The sequence below is a fragment of the Ruditapes philippinarum genome, unplaced genomic scaffold (assembly GCF_026571515.1).
Source record: "Ruditapes philippinarum isolate M1 unplaced genomic scaffold, ASM2657151v2 ctg227_1_1_1_1, whole genome shotgun sequence".
Lineage (NCBI taxonomy): Eukaryota > Metazoa > Mollusca > Bivalvia > Venerida > Veneridae > Ruditapes > Ruditapes philippinarum.
In genome coordinates this window covers 159,829-180,714 of record NW_026863206.1, presented here as the reverse complement: position 1 = coordinate 180,714, position 20,886 = coordinate 159,829, and the positions used below count along the sequence as shown (strand labels likewise).

Here is a 20,886-nt window from a genome sequence, read left to right as displayed (position 1 = left end):
TACCCTGATTTTACTTACTTGCAGGCTTTTGTTTGCTTTAGGAATCACAATATCGAAATCGAAATATTAAAGGCCCATTTTGCCTCAGATATTATTTTTGGTAACTTGTTACAGTTTCTAAAAAAATACTCATTTGCCATATACATGAATCTTTTTTAAACTTCTTTTGCTCTGATGGCAATAGCTATAATTATAGTGAATTAGTATTTTGAGTTGCAGTTAACATTGTTCACATTTCGCTACCTATACGGCACATTAATGCACATTCAGCGCTACTTTCTTCAGCTATTAAACATCTAATATGCTCTTAATTCATTATTAGAACATATTTAAACACGTTTTCGCCGTTTCTTTTTTTTTTTTTTTTGAATGGTCTGGTGCTGTACTGTACTGTGCTTAAGACTAGACAGATTTTTAATACATTGTATATTTTCACATTCCCGTGCCGTTTTGCGACTCCGTAAACATCCGTATTGCACGACCGTGCATATCTTTTGACGTAACGATATTTGCGTTATACAAAATATTGTGTCGCGCTTAATGTTATACTATAGGCGAGTCAATGAATTTTTTTCTTTGTAAACAGTCTTTATTTTGGGTATTTGGTAAACAGAATATCATATCCGTGTAGATTCATTAATGCATTTATTCAACTTGTTCAATAAATTCAGTATTGTACTAACACTTATGCAAAATTCTATTTATCGTATGGCATCGCTTATTTTCTATTAATATAACAGAAACAGTATTTCTTAATATGACACGTGTAAACAGCATTTCGCAGAAAACAGCTGTGTCGAACGAAAGCAACATACATTTTCTGTAAAAAAAATATATAAATAAATAAATAAATAAATAAACGAAAACAATTCGTCTTGGAAAAACACGTGCCACGCCTTGACATCGGACACCTGTGAATTGACTGACTGGTTTATGGCTTTGCTTTTCTTAATATACTTAAATTATCTTCAATATTGACGGGTTAAAAGTACGCATTTTTGTAAAGTTTTCCTTCTCACAATGAATAATTAAAACGGTACGGGGCCAAGTCATCTTTTTGTCTTAAATTGTCCTAGCTGTTAAAACCTGGTCTGTGTAACTGATCATCGCTATTCGAGTACTTCCTGTTTCTTGCAAGGGAAACAACCGCTTTCCTCATGTTTGCTGGGGAAGACAGAGTTGTGTTTCCTTTATTTATATCCGGGAGAACCACGTGTTTCTCGCTAGTCTGCCGTTTAAATATTGGCTTCGATTTTGATCTATAACTCGGACAACTTTGTGAAAAGACATCGTCGTCATCGCTATCGTTCTGAACATTTTTTGTCGGGGTACTTCTTTTAGATATATCACCGCCTTCGGTTGGCGTGCTGCTTCCGGAATTAACTAAAAATCCCGACACATTGCGCAAGTCCGGAAGTGATAAAGATGGCCGCCTCTGTTTCCTGAAACTATATTCCGGAAGTTCAAGTTTATCTTCACTTCCGTCCGTGAAATTGCTTTCTGCCTTAACTTGAGGGAAGTTTCGTGATTGATTGAGTAAAAGTGTTTCTTGAAGTAAACAATCTTGTTTGTGATGTCTGCGAGCTAGTTTCGGTGATGATAATGATAATGATGAGACTACTTCCTCCCGGCACAATCTCTCACTTCGAATAACAGGCGCGGAGTCACACTTTCCTTTCGCGTCGTTTTCGAAATTTGTAAGATCTTTTGTTGCTTTGATATCTAATTTGAGTTCATTTCCTGTACTTTGTAGCCGATCATTATTGCACTGATATTTTGAGACATATTGCACTTCTTTCCTCTCGGACGGATTTCTCGCGCTTCTTTCAGGCGAAGGTGAGTAAGTAGGCGGAAGTTTGATTACGTCACGATTTCTTGGTTTCCGTCGTTTTTTCTTCTCAAGACTGGCTGTATTGTTCATATAAGAATCAAACAATCGTATCACGGACTTGTCACCACTTTTCTGTGCGATTGTGTACGGTGATTGTCCTATAAATAGAAAACTATCGAATTTAAGTGACAAAGAAAACAACAACAGGAAGTGCAGCCGAAATAATAATGTACCTGTGTTATTATTTGTACCTGTATTTGTCCCGGTCTCCCATATTCTCGAAACCCATAGACAAGAGTTATGCATTACATAATTATATAAGGCTGTGATTGTGAAACTCGTTTTAGTTTAGAATATACAGTTCTTTTCTAATCCCAGAACGTATTTTAAATTTCTATTGAAATCTGAGCCTTCTTGAAAATGATTTCAAAGTTTAAGGTATTTGCAGGTTTCGGAAGTTTGTTTAGGAAACATTCAGCTTAACTGACACAGGAAGACCTAAAATGACCCGACATGCATTGTGTCTGAAATTGACACCATTACAAAGTTTTGTCACACAAGAATTCGGTGCGGATTAAAACTATCATCGGAAGGGGGGGGGGGCGGGGGGTGGGGGCAAAAAAGTTTGTTCTCTGCGACCACAACATAGATCTACTTTGTTATGACCAAAGATACTCTAAAATAATTTGGTAAGTTGTCTGTCTGACTTTAATTTGAAAAAAAAAAAATTGAAGATTACTTAAATTGATATATTTGCATGCTAAGAATATATTTATGTCATTAGTTATAACGATTTTTGACAGTTAATATGCCACTATGGAAACGGTTTATGAAATATATCCCCGAGCCGCAAGGCAACGGTTAAATTGTAAACGACCGTTTATTATATAATTATGTTCATATAACCTGCCAGGAATGATTATAACGAATTTATATTACAGCAAACATCCCTTTATTGAGAAAAAAAGAGATTTATTCATAAATTGATAGCACCCATGTTTAAAAAACTTTATATAAATGTCAGGATTAGCCAATGAAAAGCGACGTTACAAAAGTGCAGCATTATAAAATTATACATTAACTTCATAATGCTGCTGTATCGTCGTTTTTCATTGGATAATCGTAACATACGTATATACGTACATATAATCTATATATACAGGGTTGCAATCGATTTATGAATTTATTCCATAATTTATCTCTTTATAAGAAAGTTTTCAGAATCATAAATTCGTTATAAAGAATCTTAACAGGTTATATGGTCGATTTTAACGGCTATTTGCAATTAAGCCCGTCTAGCGGCTCAGGATAAACGTGAAAAAAAAAACAACAATAAAAACAACCGGTTATATAAGGCCATATAACCTGCCAAAAATCTTATAACTTATAATACAAAAGTCATAATCATCCAATAAAAAGCGACGTTACAAACGTGCAATGTTATAAATATTAATTTGTCAATAGGAAATGATATTAGTCAATAGGAAAAAATACGTAACTCCCTACCTTTGAAGTTGTGAATTGAAAGTAATTTCGGTCCACAAGAATGTTTGAGAATATCCTCTAACGTAAAAACATCACAGTTCTGTACAGCAAACGATAGCACTGAGTTTCCTTCAAAATCAACCTGAGTGACGTCAGTATTTTCATATTCAAGAAGTCCTTCGATGACGACCGGTTTATTTGCGATGCACGCATGCATTAGTACAGTCCTACCCCAAGAGTCTTTGATATTAACATCCGGACTGTGATCAAATATTGCTTCAAGAATTTCAAGTAATTCCTCTGTTTCAATATTTACGTAGCACACGCGCATTAAAAACGTCTGAAGATCATGTGTGACGTCACGATAATCAATATCAACGTCATTGTCACGTAAAAGGGACACAACATCTCCGACGTCACCGTTGTTTAGTGCGTCACATAGCTGTGCGTAAATGACGTCACTGTCCACCATTATATCTCAGAGTTGGCACGTTCTTCACTGAAATAGACAAGCGTATAGTTAAGTTTTCAATACAATATCAGGCGTTGTTATCTTTGTAACGAAAATAAGATTAATCTAAGAAAGAAAATAAGATTTTTGAATCCATTTCATACAGCTTAGGTCGAACTAATCGGTTTAACTATCCATAAATTGTGCCGTATTTGGACAAGGTTAAACAACTAATTTTATAACACAAACGAAGGGCAGCGTTAAGCATCAAATCAGTCGCACGACATCGTTGATTTTGCATGATTACAATTCGTTGGGTCGATTAATTTCAATTATCGGTGCAGTGGTTGATATGTACGCGCACAAATGGACCTATACACCACGTGTAATTAATAATTCAAAAGTGATGGTAATCTTAACAATAAATGTAATTATATATTCACCCATCGTCAATAAATGATATAGTGGGGTCAAGTGCTGGCATTATATTCATGACATATAGTGGCATAGTTTAGACCCATCAAAGGAACATTATGCCTCAAAAACGATTTTTTTCTCTCCTTGGGAAAGAGCAAAACTTGAGTTTTATAATGTTCAGAAAATGATTTTAGAGCATGTTAGATGCTTACCACCAGAAGAAAATATCACTGAATGTGAAATTGTTTGTCATAAAAATAGCAAAATGTTAACTAAGTAGTATTTTGACTTTCTTACAAAATACTGAATTACTATACTAGTATTTGTACTAGACTAGTTAATTACCAAAAGGCAACAGAATAAAAAAAAGTTTCAGGTAATTGGTCAATGAATAACTTTTTTTTGAAAACTATCATTGGATAGCAAAAATAAATGCTTTTGAGACATAAAAAATAAAAGCATTTCTAGGGCATAATGGGCCTTTAACGTCTCGAAAGTTTTACAGCTACTTTTGGCATACATGTATTTGGCTGCGTGGCAATAATTTTTGATTTTATCATGAAAATATATTAAAGTTATTCGAGTTTTTTAAAAAATAACCTAAAAGAGAACATATCTTGAATATTTGGTTTTAACCGGAAACACAATTACAAAGACACTGTTGGTTAAATGTGTTAGAGAAAAAAAGCAAACGCAAAGAAAAGCGTACATTCAATTCGATAGAGAGAGATATCCTTAAATATAATGCTTGTTCTAAGTATATATATCGTGTATGTCAAATTTTGACAAAATAAACATGATTATGTCATAACATCCAACGAGATTTTAACATTCGAGTTCAATGAGGTCGAAAAAATAATGTTTCAATATTTTCATAACAAAAATTCAATACATACATTGCATACTGGATTGAGTAGAATGCTTAAAGCAGTACGCCTCCAGATTCATGCTTATTTTCATGAAAATTTCAAAAATGTATTAAAAAATCAAATATCAAATCAAACAAAGAATATAATTTACTCAATGCAAACAATACTTGCAATCCACGTAAATTACCAAAAAAGAGATCAGAATAAGCAAAAGCAGCATTTACTGCGTTAGAAACGCAGTAGAAATATGGTGATAAATACAGCAAAATCAGCCCTTAATCGCATAATCCCTTATATTATGTAAATCATTACTTGAATCTTAAAACATTTTACTTTGCTTTAAATTGTACCCTTATTTTTCTCAAATTTAATTGTATTGATATATTTCGGCTCATCTGGAGGCATGCAGCTTTGAAGCATACATGAAACTATCTCTTGAAACTCTAAGAATTAGATTTAGAGTGGATATATAAAGAAAGAATAACAAGGTGGTCTTGAAAAAAATATATACATGTATTAACACTTACAAAGATCTTCTTCTTTGATCGCATATAATATATACATATACTGTAAAATATTGATTTTGAACATACTTAATATTATGCAAAAACACATAAAAAATTTCACGTAACATAATGAAATATGGATAACGACCTCATAACTAGCTGATATATTAGTCAAAATGATCATAAAATATTATACAATTATTGACTAATGAGCCATTGAATATGATAAGATATTCACCGGCAGATGACATATTGACCGAGGCGATAGCCCAATTCAGCAAGACTTAGTGCACATGATTCTTCACCCAATGAACATGATATTATAAATCGTTCTGTTGATAAGTGTTTGGGACAGTGAGATTGCAGCTATATGTAGATCATATATTAAAAAGGTTCTATTGACATTTTTACATACAAAATGAAATGATATGTTAACATAAAATGAAAAAGTGAGTTCACAATATAATGATAATATTATATCAAAGATAGCAGTCATGATAATATGAACACACAATATAATGCTATATTTATATAATATGATAATGTGAACACATGATATAATGATATATAAACATATCATGTTTATATGATCACACAATATAATAGTATATTAACATAAAATGATAATGTGAACACATAATATAATGGTATATTAACATAGTATTATGATGTGAACACACAATATAATATCTATATAAATTCAAGATAATCAAATGCTAACAAAGATATGTTCACTATACTATTAATTATAAAAAAAAATTTAAGTTATTTGGGTCAGTACAAATGATTAAAGGTTATTTATTTAGAGAACCATATAACTTTTAAATCACTTTTTTAACGAATTTTTGATATAGCACCATTGTGTTCTCTGAGAAAGAAAAAATATGATAAAAATGTAGAGGATATTTGTTTGTTTGTGTGTAAGATGAAATTTTATTTCATCAAGTGGGCTTTAAAAACAGTATTCTCACGAGTGGCGTAGCCACGAGTGTGAATACTGTTTTTAAAGTTAACGAGATGAAATAAAATTACATCTTACACAACAAAAAAAAAATTTCTTTTTATTTTATGCTTAAAAACAAGTTAAAACGAAATTTCCACAATATTAACGTTAATATTAAAATCTGTTTTCCCCATTGAGAGCCCATTTAGTCGGAATTTCGCATTAAATACAAGAAGTCTTGAGCTGAAAATTAGTTCAACAATCAACGTAAAATGACGGTGATATTATTCATTTTTTTAGAAAAAAATATGAATGATCGCTTGTTTTAATGATAAAAACAAACAATTCTTGTAGGAGAAAAAGTCCAACCCTTTACCCATATTTCCGTTACTTACTGCGAATTTATATTAGACCTGGCTTTGTTAAATGTTAGCGGCAGCCATTTTTTAAAGTTGTGTTTTTTCACGGGAGGAAAATAATTGTGTTTGATTCAGAGGGATATAATTTGGATTTGTTAGTCATACACCTTTTTAAAAGAAAGAAAACATATTTGAGGATTGAAACAGACAAAAAATAAGTGTTGACAGATGTCAATCATTCAAAAAGCAGCAAGGAAAATGGAAAACTTCAAAGGCTGGCTCCGGAACGCTGGGTTGTTTACTTATTCTACGACGGAGGATGACTGTCATTGCTTTTCAAGCTTCATAAAGCATACGACAGTTATTGCTCGTAGGATACTTTAACATGCCCAAATGTCATCAAGAGCAGTTTTGCATGTGGAAGGAATGTATTTTTCAGACTGTAAAATTGAAAAAAAAATTTAGAGACGAACTTTGGTGATTGGAATTTGAATGAATAGAAGTAAGTTTTCTTCTTTTTATTACTTTTGACATTTTAAGTTATTTATCAATTTCAACTTTGCTTTTCTTTAAACAGCCTGACATTGTCAGAATTGTCAGCAAAAATAAAATTGAGGTATCACATGGGGAAAATCTCAAAAAGTAGTTTCGTCATTGAAAAGTGTGAAATTATATTTTGATAACTTTCACTGTGAAATTATCAAATATAATTTTCACGGATAAATCAGTAATCCACTGAAAAGCATAAAATAAAACATGATAAAATGCTGTAATCAATTATAATTATACGGGAAGCGAATTCATAGTTTAACTGGTTATATGGCCATATAGAAACGCTTGTTTGCATATATAACCCGAGCTGCTGTCTTTGCGAGGGTTATATTTAAAGCAACCGTTTATAAAAAAATCTATAAACGTCACGATTATCCAATGAAAAGTGACATTACAAACGTGCATTATTATAAAAAACTATAAACATCACGATAATCCAATGAAAAGTGACGTTACAAACGTGCAGTATTATAAACAAGAGGGCCATGATGGCCCTGAGGTCGCTCACCTGTATATAGGGCCCGGAGCGGGGCCAGTTTAAACCCCAGGGCTTTTATTTGAACAAACTTGGAAGACACTCATTAGAAGATGTTTCACAATGTTAAGTTTTTATTTCACAATGTTAAGTTTTTACTACACACATATAATGAAAAACAATGATCTCTCCTCCCCCACCCCCTCCCCTGGCAGGGCCAATTTTCACCCGAGGGCTTTTATTTGAACAAACTTGGTAGACATCCATAAGAAGATATTTCATGCTAATCATCTAAGCTCTAGCTCATTGGGTTTTTTAAAAGTAGATTTTTAAGTTTTTACTATACACATAAAGTTAAAAACAATGACACCCCTGGGGCGGGGCCAGTTTTGACCCCAGGGCTTTTATTCGAAAAAACTTTGTAGACACTTACTAGAAGATGTTTCATGCTTAATATCTAAACTCTAGCTATTTGGGTTTTTTCAAAGAAGATTTTTTTAAGTTTTGCCTTTACGCATATAAGGAAAATCAATGACCCCCGGAGCGGGGCTAATTTTGACCCAGGGCTTTAATTTAAAGAAACTTGGTAGACACTCATTAGAACATGCTTCATGCTAAATATCTTAGCTCTGGCTCTTTGAGTTCTTTACAAGAAGATTTTTTAAGTTTTTACTATATGCATATAGGGAAAATCAATGACCCCCTTGAGCGGGGCCAATTTTGACCCCAGGGCTTTTATTTGAACAAACTTGGTAGACACTCATTAGAAGATGTTTCATGCTGAATATCTTAGCTCTAGCTCTTTGGGTTCTTTAATAGAAGATTTTTAAGTTTTTACTATATGCATATAGGGAAAACCAATGACCCCCTGGGCGGGGACAATTTTGACCCCAGGGCTTTTATTTGAACAAACTTGGTAGACACCCATTAGAAGATGTTTCATGCTAAATATCTTAGCTCTAGCTCTTTTGGTTCTTTAAAAGAAGGTTTTTTATGTTTTTACTATATGCATATAGGGAAAACCAATGACACACGGGGCGGGGCCAATTTTGACCCTAGGGCTTTCATTTGAACAAACTTGGTAGGCACCCATTAGAAAATGTTTCATGCTAAATATCTTAGCTCTAGCTCTTTGGATTCTTTAAAAGAAGATTTTTTTTCAGTTTTTACTATATACATATAGGGAAAAACAATGATCCCCCCGGGGCGGGGCCAATTTTGACTCCAGGGATTTAATTTGAACAAACTGGGTAGACACTCACTAGAAGATGTTTCATGCCAAATATCTCAGCTCTAGCTCTTAGGATTTTTTAAAAGAAGATATTTAAAGTTTTTTCTTTCGGTTACCATGGCAACCAGAGTTCTGCATGGAATTAAATTCTTTGAACAAAATTTAAAGGTGACCACCAAAGGAACATTCCTGTGAAGTTTGGATGAAATTGGCTTAGTGGTTTATGAGGAGATGTCATTTAAAGTAAAAGTTTACGGACGGACGGACGAAAAGCGATCACAAAAGCTCACCCTGTCACTTTGTGACAGGTGAGCTAAAAACTAAAAACGTCACGATTATCCAAAACTATAAACGTCACGATTATCCAATGAATAGTGACGTTACATAAATGGTCATACAACCCGTTAAGAATATCATAACAAACGTGCAGTATTATGATTATTAAACAACTAATATATCAAGACAGAAACTCAATAATAATACACGTTACACTGCACATGTTAGTATCATGTTAACTGACTATTTATTTTTATCTACAACTTTAACCATTTAAAAGTAAACGTACAAAATTAAACCGCATTTAAAATTGCGAAATACGACGTCTTTTTATTTAATAAACTGAACTTACCATGTGTATTAAACCAAGTTACTAGCAAATGAAACAAAGTATATCAATTAGTTATTCCAAATTGTACACACAAATTACACACTATTTTTTATTTTTATTTTCACAAAATGTAATTATTTTATTTCTATTCCTTATTCCGTATATGTGTCAACAATTTAACAGTACGGTCTGCTGTTAATGTTCAATACAAAAAGACAAAATATATATTTATCTTTTAAACTTATTGAAAATGAAACAATGGATAATCCAGATTAAATTTCGAGTGCGTTAAGAACTAAACAATTTATTGCATTATGATAAATAATAATTATAAAGAAATTAATCCCAGTTAAAAGTCAACTGGTTTCGTTTGCATTGTTACATTTATCCGTAAATCCAGGGCGATTAAAAGACGTAAAGTACACCTACACAAATACGACCCTTTAAAGGATGGGATAAAGGAATTATAATACATAAAAACATTTAATGAATAAGTATAAGTGTGTTTATTTCCGAAAGAAATATTTTGAATTGTTTCTCTGTCACAATTTATAAGCTTTGTCCCGGCAGAAATAATTATAAACTTCAAATAGTTTAAATCACGCATCCGTATAAAAAGTCACGTGACGTGTTTCAATTAATGAGTGACCCCAGGGTTTTAAATTTTACATGCATCCAGTAAACCGTAATAGTTCAATGACCGACAAGAACATATAAACATTTTAATATTACCCGTGGGAAGATCTTAATGACGTTCAAGGTACACACTGAAATATAAAATCCCGTTTGATACGAAACAGACAATAATACTAACAGCAATATACGGCCGACGATGTGTTACGGTTTACAGCAATACGGTAAAAGGAATGTTGCAGTAATGCCGTCAGCGTTATTTTACAGCAATACGGTAACGGTTTGTTTTCAGCAATACGGCTAACAAAATGTAACAATGATACGGCTAATGGAAAATTACATCAATACTGCGGGTATAGGGTATATTGTGTATATTAATGATTACGGATAACGAAATTTTACCGCAACACGACTCACGGTATGTTCTATCAATACGGGTCGAATAACGTTTTACTAATTACGACTGACGAAAGTAATCGCTATCAGCTTACATATGTTACAGCAATACAACTAGGACCATGTTACATCTATACGGCTGGCGAAACGTAACAAAAATAAGGCTTAAACAATTTAATAACAATACGGCTTACTAAATAGTAAAGAAATACAACTAATGAAATGTTACGAAACGACTAGCTGTTCATTACAGCAATACGGCAAGAGGTACATTACAGCAATACGGCCAGAGGTACATTACAGCAACACGGCTAGAGGTACATTACAGCAATACGGCTAGAGGAACATTACAGCAATACGGCTAGATGAACATTACAGCAATATGGCAATAGGTACACTGCAGCAATACGGCTAGAGGAAGACTTTACAACAGTACGTCTAGAGGTATATTACAGCAATACGGCTAGAGGAACATTACAGAAATACGTCTAGAGGTACATTACAGCAATACGGCTAGAGGTATATTACAGCAATACGGCTAGAGGAACATTACAGCAATACGGCTAGATGTACATAACAGCAATATGGCAATAGGTACACTGCAGCAATACGGCTAGAGGAACACTTTACAACAGTACGTCTAGAGGTATATTACAGCAATACGGCTAGAGGAACATTACAGAAATACGTCTAGAGGTACGTAACAGAAATACGGCTAGAGGTATATTACAGCAATACGGCCAGATGTACATGACAGCAATACGGCTAGAGGTACGTTACAACAATACGGCTAGAGTTTAATCAGCAATACGGCTACAGGTACATTACAGCCATACGGCCAGAGGTACATTACAGCAATACGGTCAGGGGTACATTACAGAATTACGACCAAAGGTACAATATAGCAACACGACAAGAGGTAAATTACAGAAACAAAGGTTAAAGGTACATTACAGTAATACGGCAAAAGGTGCATTACAGAAATATGGCTATAGGTACAATACAGTTAAACGCTAGAGGAACACTATACAACAGTACGCCTAGAGGTACATTACAGCAAAACGGCTAGAGGTACATAACAGCAATGCGACCAGAGGTACAATACAGCATTACGGCAAGAGGTACAATACATTACGGCTAGAAGTACATAAGAGGTACATTACAGCAGTACGACCAGATAGACATTTCAGCAATACGGCAAGAAGTATATTACAGCAATACGGCTAGAGGTCCATTACAGCAATACGGCTAGAGGTACATTACAGCAATGCGGCTAGAGGTACATTACAGCAATACGACCAGATGTACATTACAGCCATACGGCCAGAGGTATATTACAGCAATACGGCTAGAGGTACATTACAGCAATCCGGCTAAAGGAACACTATACAGCAGTACGGTTAGAGGCACATTACAGCAATTTGACTCAAGAAATTTTATTTACTAGAGATGATCATTATAAACAACATTATAACGTTTTAAACAAGTGCAATAACATAAGAAAAACAAACATTTAAAGATGTTTCAAGAAAAAAATAATAACATAATATTTGAAACATTCGTACGTGAAATGGTAGCCCAGTCGGATGAAATGTGGAACAGAACACTTCCGGGTACGAATCGCATACTGTGTACACCAATCTCTCTTTCACGACAATATTTTAGAATGGTTTTATGTTTTCGCTGAGTAAGACATTCGTCCGCATTTCTTTAATCACAGACACGGTCTAGTTACTTTCATCAATAAATCGTTGTACAGCACGCAAATGCTTATCTTCAGTTTTGAGCTGTACGCTCGTATATATCGACCTGCCTTTCTCAGTTCATTAATATTGAATACTAAATATACCAAAGACAACGGTCTCTTTTTAATTCTACAACCAGATGAAAGGTATTTCCATTCCAAGGGAGAAGCCATTAAGTGAATGTTTACCAGGGAGAAGTCGTTTTACGAATAAAAAGCTTTACGCTCATCAAACATCCGTTCCAAAATTGATTCTCCTTCATGTTAAATGCATGAAGGGTGTGTAAAGATACATATTCTGCTCTAAATAATGTATCATCAGAAACCTTTCTTCTTTGAAGCGTTTTAAAAATTTGTTGCCATTTTTAGAAAGCCAATGATAAATTGTACAGGAGTGCTATAGTTTTGCACGACTGATTAAAAAACAGGTATTTTGTAATAGCCGGATAGCGGATGAAGCTCACTAAATACTTCCATTTTTTTGAATGAATGGAACAGACTTACAAGCAACTTTTGCAATGTATACGATTTTTTCTCACACCATTTTCCCATTACTAAAATGCATTTTCAGCAATAGATAGATGGATGGATGGGATGGATGGATGGATGGAGGGCCATAAGGTAAACTACATATTTTAAAAGCTCGATGGATGGATTGGTGGATGGATGGATGGATAGTGGATGGATAAATAAGTAAATAAATAAATGAATAAATAAATAAATAAATAAAATTAATAAATGAATGAATGAATAAATGAATAAAAAGCTTACACATATTTTGTTAACTCATTCATTCATTCATTCATTCAATCATTCATTCATTCATTCATTCATTCATAGCTTAAAAGTTTCATTATTAGAACGAATCAACAAGTTTGAACTAATGTGGCTAAAAGTAACCAATGTATTATTGAGTTAAAATCTATGCCTATAGAGATTTCATCCGATGATATGGAACGCTTATTAAAAGAGGCGTACTGGATTCATAAGCTTAACACATGATCTCCTAATGGTATGATGTACAATATATTTCAAGCATATTATTGAGCTGGTATACATATAGTATGTTTTTTTTCTCTCTCATATTATGTTGTTTTTTTTTATTTCTAGAACTTTAAAAGCCCACAAACTTATACTTTCAGTAAAGTACACACAACATTTTTACAAACCTGTTTTCAACAAGCTCTTGTCCGAAAATACGGAGATTCATTCACGTAGCTTTAAGGCACAGTATGTCCATATTTATAAATGTATATTAATTCATAAGCAATAGCAAACATGTGTTTAATAATGTTTAAATATTTAGGGCATGTAAGATGTTAAACAACTGAATACAGTTGGTCTGAACGTGCAATAAAAGTATCAAACTGTAAACAAAGTAGTAATTTGACTTCCATACAAAATTCGTATTCACTATAATCATATCAGTTTCGAACAGAGTAAAAGTAGCAATAAAGGTTCCTGTATATGTCAAGCCGCCAGGTTAGCTAAATAGGTAGAGCATTGGACTGTGTATCGGGCGACCCAGGTTCGATTCCCGGACGGCACAGGTCACTTTTGTTGTGATTGATCATGAAATCCTTTCTACAGTCATTCGCACTGTACCTCTGCTCTGGCATGTACAGAAGTTTCAGTTCCTTGCGAAAGTGAAGGCAACTAGTACTGGTAAACTGCTTGACAGCCTGCCCAGGAACGATGCGGTGGTTGAACTGTGCTCTGATGAATTTAATGTGGCTTACTGTCGTGATCCGGAGTGAAAACTACCAACACCAACCAACCAAAAGATATTAAGATAACTAAAATAAAAGGTATTGAGATATAAAATTGATAGCTTTTCTGAGGCATAATGGGCAATTAATTACAATATGAATATGAAAATAAAGCGGTCCATCATTCAATACTTTTTTAAAAGAGCAAATCGATTAAGAAATGCAAATAAATCAAATTTTGAATAAATTTAATCACAGTGTAAAAAAAGAACATCAAGGTTTTTTTTAATCGCGTGATAATGTAAACAAAAGGTATGAAAAGGTAGGGTTTTCAATTTAAAGTACACAAGACCTGGATTGTATTTCAAGCCCAAATTTTAACGGTTACCCCCACGATGGTATTTAAGTATAGTTTATGGTACTACATTTTACAATTTATTACGTCATTTTATTGTAATAAAACTGAAATTAACTTTGAAAGATTAATCTCGAAATAGATTTAATGGTTAACATAAAATACATTAAATCTAAATTTAACGTTTTTCTACGTAAAGATGTTTTTTTTTCTAAATGCAATGAAATATACAGAATTTGAAATTATAACTTTTCAGTACAGATTTTGACTAGTATTTTGGGATCTTTCTTTATTTACATCTACATGTCCATTGTTTATTTCTTGAAAGAATAGTGTAACATAATAAAAAGGAGATGATATAACATAAAATAAATAAATAAATAAATAAATAGATAAATAAATAAATAAATGAATGAATAAATAAATAAAAGAACGAATGAATAAATAAATAAAAAAATAAATAAAAGAACAAACAAATAAATAAATGAGTGAGTGAGTGAGTGAGTGAGTGAGTGAGTGAGTGAGTGAGTGAGTGAGTGAGTGAGTGAGTGAGTGAGTGAGTGAGTGAGTGAGTGAGTGAGTGAGTGAGTGAGTGAGGAATGAATGAGTTAATAAATAAATAAATGAATGAATGAATTATGAAATAAAATATAATAAAATGAATGAATGAATAACATATAATAAAAAAATAGATAAATAAATAATCAAATAAAAAAAAAACAACCAAAAAAATATACAAAAATTGAATAAACGAACGAACGAATCAAATAATTTGTCGATCTTAATGAATCAACCAGTATAGTTTAAGTGAAACACTTATATAGTATAACTTGTAATTATTCATAAGAAAATAACCACTGTAGAATCAGAACATATGTGTGTGTTACTATAGACTGTGTGTTACTATAGGCACTAATTTGGAAACAGAACGCTTGAGCAGACGATATTAATTGCTTTAACAACGAGTATCTCCCCGGAGAACGCGTAAGAATTGATTACCGTGAAAATTGAGTTGTTCTCATGAAATTTTATCTTTACTAACATCGGCTGCCTCTTGTTGGGTATATTCTTCAGGGACCCCCCCCCCCCTTTCACCCAAAGGTCATATAATATTCTCAAGATTGCAGATAACCGATTGATGGCTCAATCTCAACTTAGTGAAAGCATTACAACACTATATTAATATATTATTAATAACTTCTTATTCACTAAGGTGTACATTCAGTCAGACGTCATTTCCGACCATTGCCATTCCTTTTACGAAGTAGAGCGGAAATGGCTGAGAAGTTGCGATGGAATATTACTTGCACATTATCTCTGACGCAAGACTGACTAAGAAAACCTGCAGATACTAAATTATTTAGTAAAACGTAGCAAATGCATGCTTAGAGCATGCGCATTCCGTGCATTTTAGTTCGTAATTTTCTGCAAATAATGTCTTCCTTTCATCTTGAACTAGGAATTGATAATTAAAGTTAAAACTAAACACCCGGCTTATTTGCCAATAAAATCGTCATGGGTATAATACAAAATAATAAAAAATAATAATTTCTTCACCCAATTTCTTCAAAATATTACAAAAATTATTAACTCTAATTATTTAAAAAGGAGGGGAAATAGCTTTTTTTATATATAAACACGATATTCATAAGCTTTATCTAACAGATACGCTGTATGTGAAACACGTATGGACACATGTATCATACAGGCACTTTCGTCTCCTGGCGAAACAATTACCTATTGATGGCCTTTATGTGTTCCATACCATAATGCAATCATATACTCGTAAGTTACATTCTTTCATATATTCCGTACAATAATACAATCACGACATAATTTTATTACGTAAAGATAAGATCACGGAGATTACTGTTAACCGCGTAATAAAATTTTCACGTTCTATAGACAAGTAACTGTCTTTTCGATCTGCCGTACCAGAATACGTACAGTTACGTAAATAGACGTAACGCACTTTTCTGTCGTCGCGCACTTATGCATTCACGTATTGATGGCATTTTGGTCTGGCGAAAAAGAAAAAAATACGATTATGCATGTTTAACTGATAAACTCGTATCTACCCTCCGTATGATAAAATAATTGAATACTTCGTATATATAAATATACGTAACGACCGTTTCTGGATTCCGTATCATGAAATAATTTCGTAAAGACAAGTCATGCTCGCTTCTATCTTACGTATAGTCATAAATTTCGTATAAATACGTTACAGTCATCATTTCTGCCTTCCGTATAAAATTAATAAATTAATTTCGTATAAATACTTTACAGTTATTTCTGGCTTCCGTATAAAAAATTGCATGCAGATACGTTACGGTTGTTTTTATCTTCCGTATAATGAAATAATTTCCTACGAATACGTAACGGTAGTTTCTGACTTCCGTATAATGAAATAATTTCATATAACTACGTAACGGTAGTTTCTGAAGTAATTTCCTATAAATGCGTAACGGTAGTTTCTGACTTCCGTATAATGAAATAATTTCCTATAGATACGTAACGGTTATTTCTGACTTCCGTATAATAAAATAACTGCACATACTCGTAAGTAGTTTCTGTTTTCCGTATAATAAAATAATTTAGTACAGGTAATTTTAACTTACGGACGTTTCTAGCTTCCGTATAAAATGACACTACGATAAATGCAATAACGTATACATGGCATGTCTGTCTTCCATACATTAACTTTAACACTATAATGTAAAAATCTAGCACAACTGTTCTTTTCATCATAAAATTTTTCAACCATGAATTATAAAGATGCATTGAAATCTCAATCCAATATATAGCTTAATACATCGTTTACCATTCAATACATCAGACTTTATAGAAATATATCGACCTTGCTATTGTGTTGTTTATATAAGGGAAAAGATACACTGAAAACATAGAGGGTGAAATATTTTGAATACATACTGTATTGGCAGTAATAATTTTACTGGCGTAATAGATTTTTTACGACCGTATAATGTGTTTGTTAATGGATTCTATATGAGATAAGATTTAAAAAATGTCATCACGAAAGCAAATAAAATAAATCACAGGAACATTATTTGTAAATGAAGAAAGCTCAATATATAGCGTATTCTTAACTATAGATTTACGAATGTATTTACGATTATAAAAAGAAAGAATTCAGGAGTGTATTTGTGTATGAGGGTTTCGTAGAGGTGTGGATAGAAGTGTTTTTGGAGTAGTGGGGAGTGGGAAAGGGGGGGGGGGGGGAGGGGGGTTTAGGAATAGACAGAGGCTGCATGAGACAACAATGTTTTTGTATGATTCAGTTTAGTTTTGAGATGGAATTTCACACGTCTTTAGTTATCATTTAGACGCACTTATTATAATTATTAGCACTTATTATAATTATTATGATTCACAAATACTTATCTAGCAATCAATTTGCAACAATACTGATGCGTTAAAAACGCTATAATATGTAGTTTTTTTTAAGATTAAAAGAAAAAACAACAGCACCTAACAACAAAGTTCCTAGCTGGTAAAATAAGCTGACATATGTCGCTAGAGGGTTGACGTTAACTAACGTTACATTACGTTTACTTACGTTATGGGAATAGTCATAAAGGTGGTCCGCAAGTTATTGTCAGAATGTACTATCATATAAATGTCCACAGCGTGACTTAATGCAGTGTGATAAGTATGTAATGTAACAAGCATATACAACATACGTACATGTTTAAAGTTCCTTAAATTTCTCTTCAGTTGATATGAAGAGCAGATAAAAAACAATATCATACATGTATGCAATCATTTTAAAACAGTGAGAAGGAATAATAATAATAATAATAATAATGATAATAAATATAATAATAATAATAATGATAATAATAATGATGATGATGATGATGATGATGATGATGATGATGATGATGATGATGATTATAGAAACACGTGATGTTGATGTCTTATACAAGTTAATGGGTGACGGAGGCGAATAAGTAAATCGCACGTGCACATTGTTATGATGAAAAAGAAGCGGTCAGAAGAAATACAAAAAATCACTGCAAATTTCGGAAATTTCATTCAGTATACAGTAAACATGAATTAAAATGCGATTTTTCTCTCTCCCCCACCCCTGTCTCTCTCTCTTGAGAATTATATTGTATGATAAATAGTATAATATAAACTTTATCATGAAAGAATATGATCTCAAAAATTTATTTCGATATTGCACTCATTATATGGCAACAATACCAAACTAGGTTAATCAAAACAGTAAAACCTGTTAAATATATCAATCAAAGGAAAACAAATAAGCATACGTACCTCGGATGATATTAATTAGATAGCATAATTAATTTTCTATGCAGAAAGTCCGTAAAGTAAGTCTCATTTTATACAAGATTCCGTTGCCCTGTATTTAATCTGTATTAATAAATGATCGATCTTTAAAAACGCGTCTTAATCCACTCTTTCCACTCCTTTATTAGCTAAACTCTACATGCGTTCAATTAATTGCGCACGCTGGTTATGAAAATGCATAAATATAGGTTTTCACGACAGCGCGACACCGTATTTCGCTATATTGATTTATTCAATATAAGACGGTAGATGTTTTTACGGAAACACCCGAGTGGTTACGGAGTTCCAGCCGATCAATGAGAATAGGTGTATCGATTAACCGACCTGGCTTAAAGAGAGGATTTTAAATTCCCTTGATACGTATTTTCTTTCTATAATTTATTAGGCAATTTACATATTACATATAGCGTATACTCTTAAAAGTATTGTTTATTCGGAGTGCTTTGTACTTAACTCGACTTCACAATACGAGATAAATTTACGTTCCAACGATTTAAATGATTTGATTTATTGGGTCCTTAGTATTTATCTGTTATTTGTAGTGTCTACGGTGAGATAACAAAAACACCAACTAACGTATTATTTTGCATCCGGACAGGGAAAAAAATGTTTTCTAAAAAATGACGACAAAAGATTTTTTGCCGATATCTTAGGCTTTTGTAATATAGTATTATATAAGAGGAGTGATTATTATTTCAGTGGTAAGTATATGGCTTGCTATGTGGAACTATAGTCGGTTTTCTTATTAGACTTAGAAGGCCAATTTAACCCCTCATTTTAAGTTATGAATACTTTTTATCTTTGGTTTCTTATTACAGTATAAAAAAAATTGATAAAAATAAATAAAAATAAAAATATATAAATAGATAAATAAATAAATGTAAATGAATGAATAATAAATAAATAAATTAATAAATAAATAAATAAATAATAAATAAAAATAAACAAATAAATAAATAGATAAATAAATAAATAAATAAATAAATAAATAAATAAAAATAATTAAATAAATCAATAAATAATTGAATAAATAATAAATAAATAAATAAATAAATAAATAAATAAATAAATAAATAAATAAATAAATAAATAAATAAATAAATAAATAAATAAATAAATAAATAAAGCGACATGCTTCAATAAAGCCCACATAAAAGGTAAAATCTTTGTCGTATTCTGGCGACCCGCTGAGCGAAAATAGCACAAATCGGCCACCATAGTTTTATAGGTGAATGTATAGAGTTGCACTCGCAATCCGTGAAGTGGAATATGCACGGTTAAAATGTGCTCTATAAGAAGAATTATTTATATGATTTCCATATATCAAGTGATTTTTAAAAGCTGGATCGAGCATTTTGTTATAGTAGTGAAATGTTTTAGTAAATCTTAACGCGACTGGACTCAAGTTGGTGTTGTGGAAATTGAATATAAAAATAAAAATGAAAGGTCTGTGGCCACAATATTCGCGTTCTGTTTTCAATATTTGATAATGTAGAAAAAACTTAAGATAGTTTATTTTACATAATTTACGTGTTGAATTATCGGTAATTGCCTTAGTACCCTTACAAAGTCCGGTATAACACAGATGAAAGAGTTGCTACCTGTTACGCAGGTGCGACCTCACACCGGAAATGACGTACAAATATCATAAAAAATATGAAAATTGTGATAAGTGTTATTGCAATCATAATTCAACCAATCTACTAACAGAATAAACAATTAATGCATATTCCGATACATTTTGAAACAGTCCTGCGGTACGGGTAATGGTACTACGTTTTGCCAGTTATGGAACTGATACCGCATTCCACCCCACCCGTACCACTCGCTTATCCCCATCCCCGACAAGAAAGTCACTTATGGTGCTGATATTGTTTTACTGTCTGAAAAATGTGGTACTATAGTACTGCAGCGCCGAGGTAGAACTTTGATTTTTTTAGTGTGGATATTTAGTGCCCTATCCCAACTTAAATTTAACATGAAAT

General features: G+C 32.5%; 1 protein-coding gene across 2 annotated transcripts; it reads right to left on the bottom strand.

The window, feature by feature from the left end:
• Positions 1 to 1,014: 1,014 nt before the first annotated feature.
• On the bottom strand, positions 1,015 to 19,108 carry LOC132721475 (ankyrin repeat domain-containing protein 34B-like). 2 transcript variants are annotated; one of them, XM_060705782.1, is made up of 3 exons: positions 9,748 to 10,140; positions 3,338 to 3,815; positions 1,015 to 1,989 (listed from the first exon to the last, which is right to left on the bottom strand). In XM_060705782.1, exons 2-3 carry the CDS (start codon positions 3,786 to 3,788, stop codon positions 1,073 to 1,075), a joined length of 1,368 nt encoding a protein of 455 aa, XP_060561765.1. In that variant the 5' UTR covers positions 3,789 to 3,815; positions 9,748 to 10,140; the 3' UTR covers positions 1,015 to 1,072. The 2 variants fall into 2 exon arrangements, with proteins under 2 accessions (XP_060561765.1, XP_060561764.1); XM_060705781.1 differs by lacking the exon at positions 9,748 to 10,140 and adding an exon at positions 18,866 to 19,108 and having other exon boundaries at positions 1,017 to 1,989.
• Positions 19,109 to 20,886: the final 1,778 nt, after the last annotated feature.

What these genes read in the sequence shown, in the direction of transcription:
- LOC132721475 (XM_060705781.1), bottom strand. Translation starts at nt 3,788, where the DNA reads ATGGTGGACAGTGACGTCATTTACGCACAGCTATGTGACGCACTAAAC. An exon ending in TTCAATTCACAACTTCAAAG is followed by an intron (nt 1,990 to 3,337) that starts GTAGGGAGTTAC and finishes TTCTATTTATAG; the next exon opens with GACAATCACCGTACACAATC.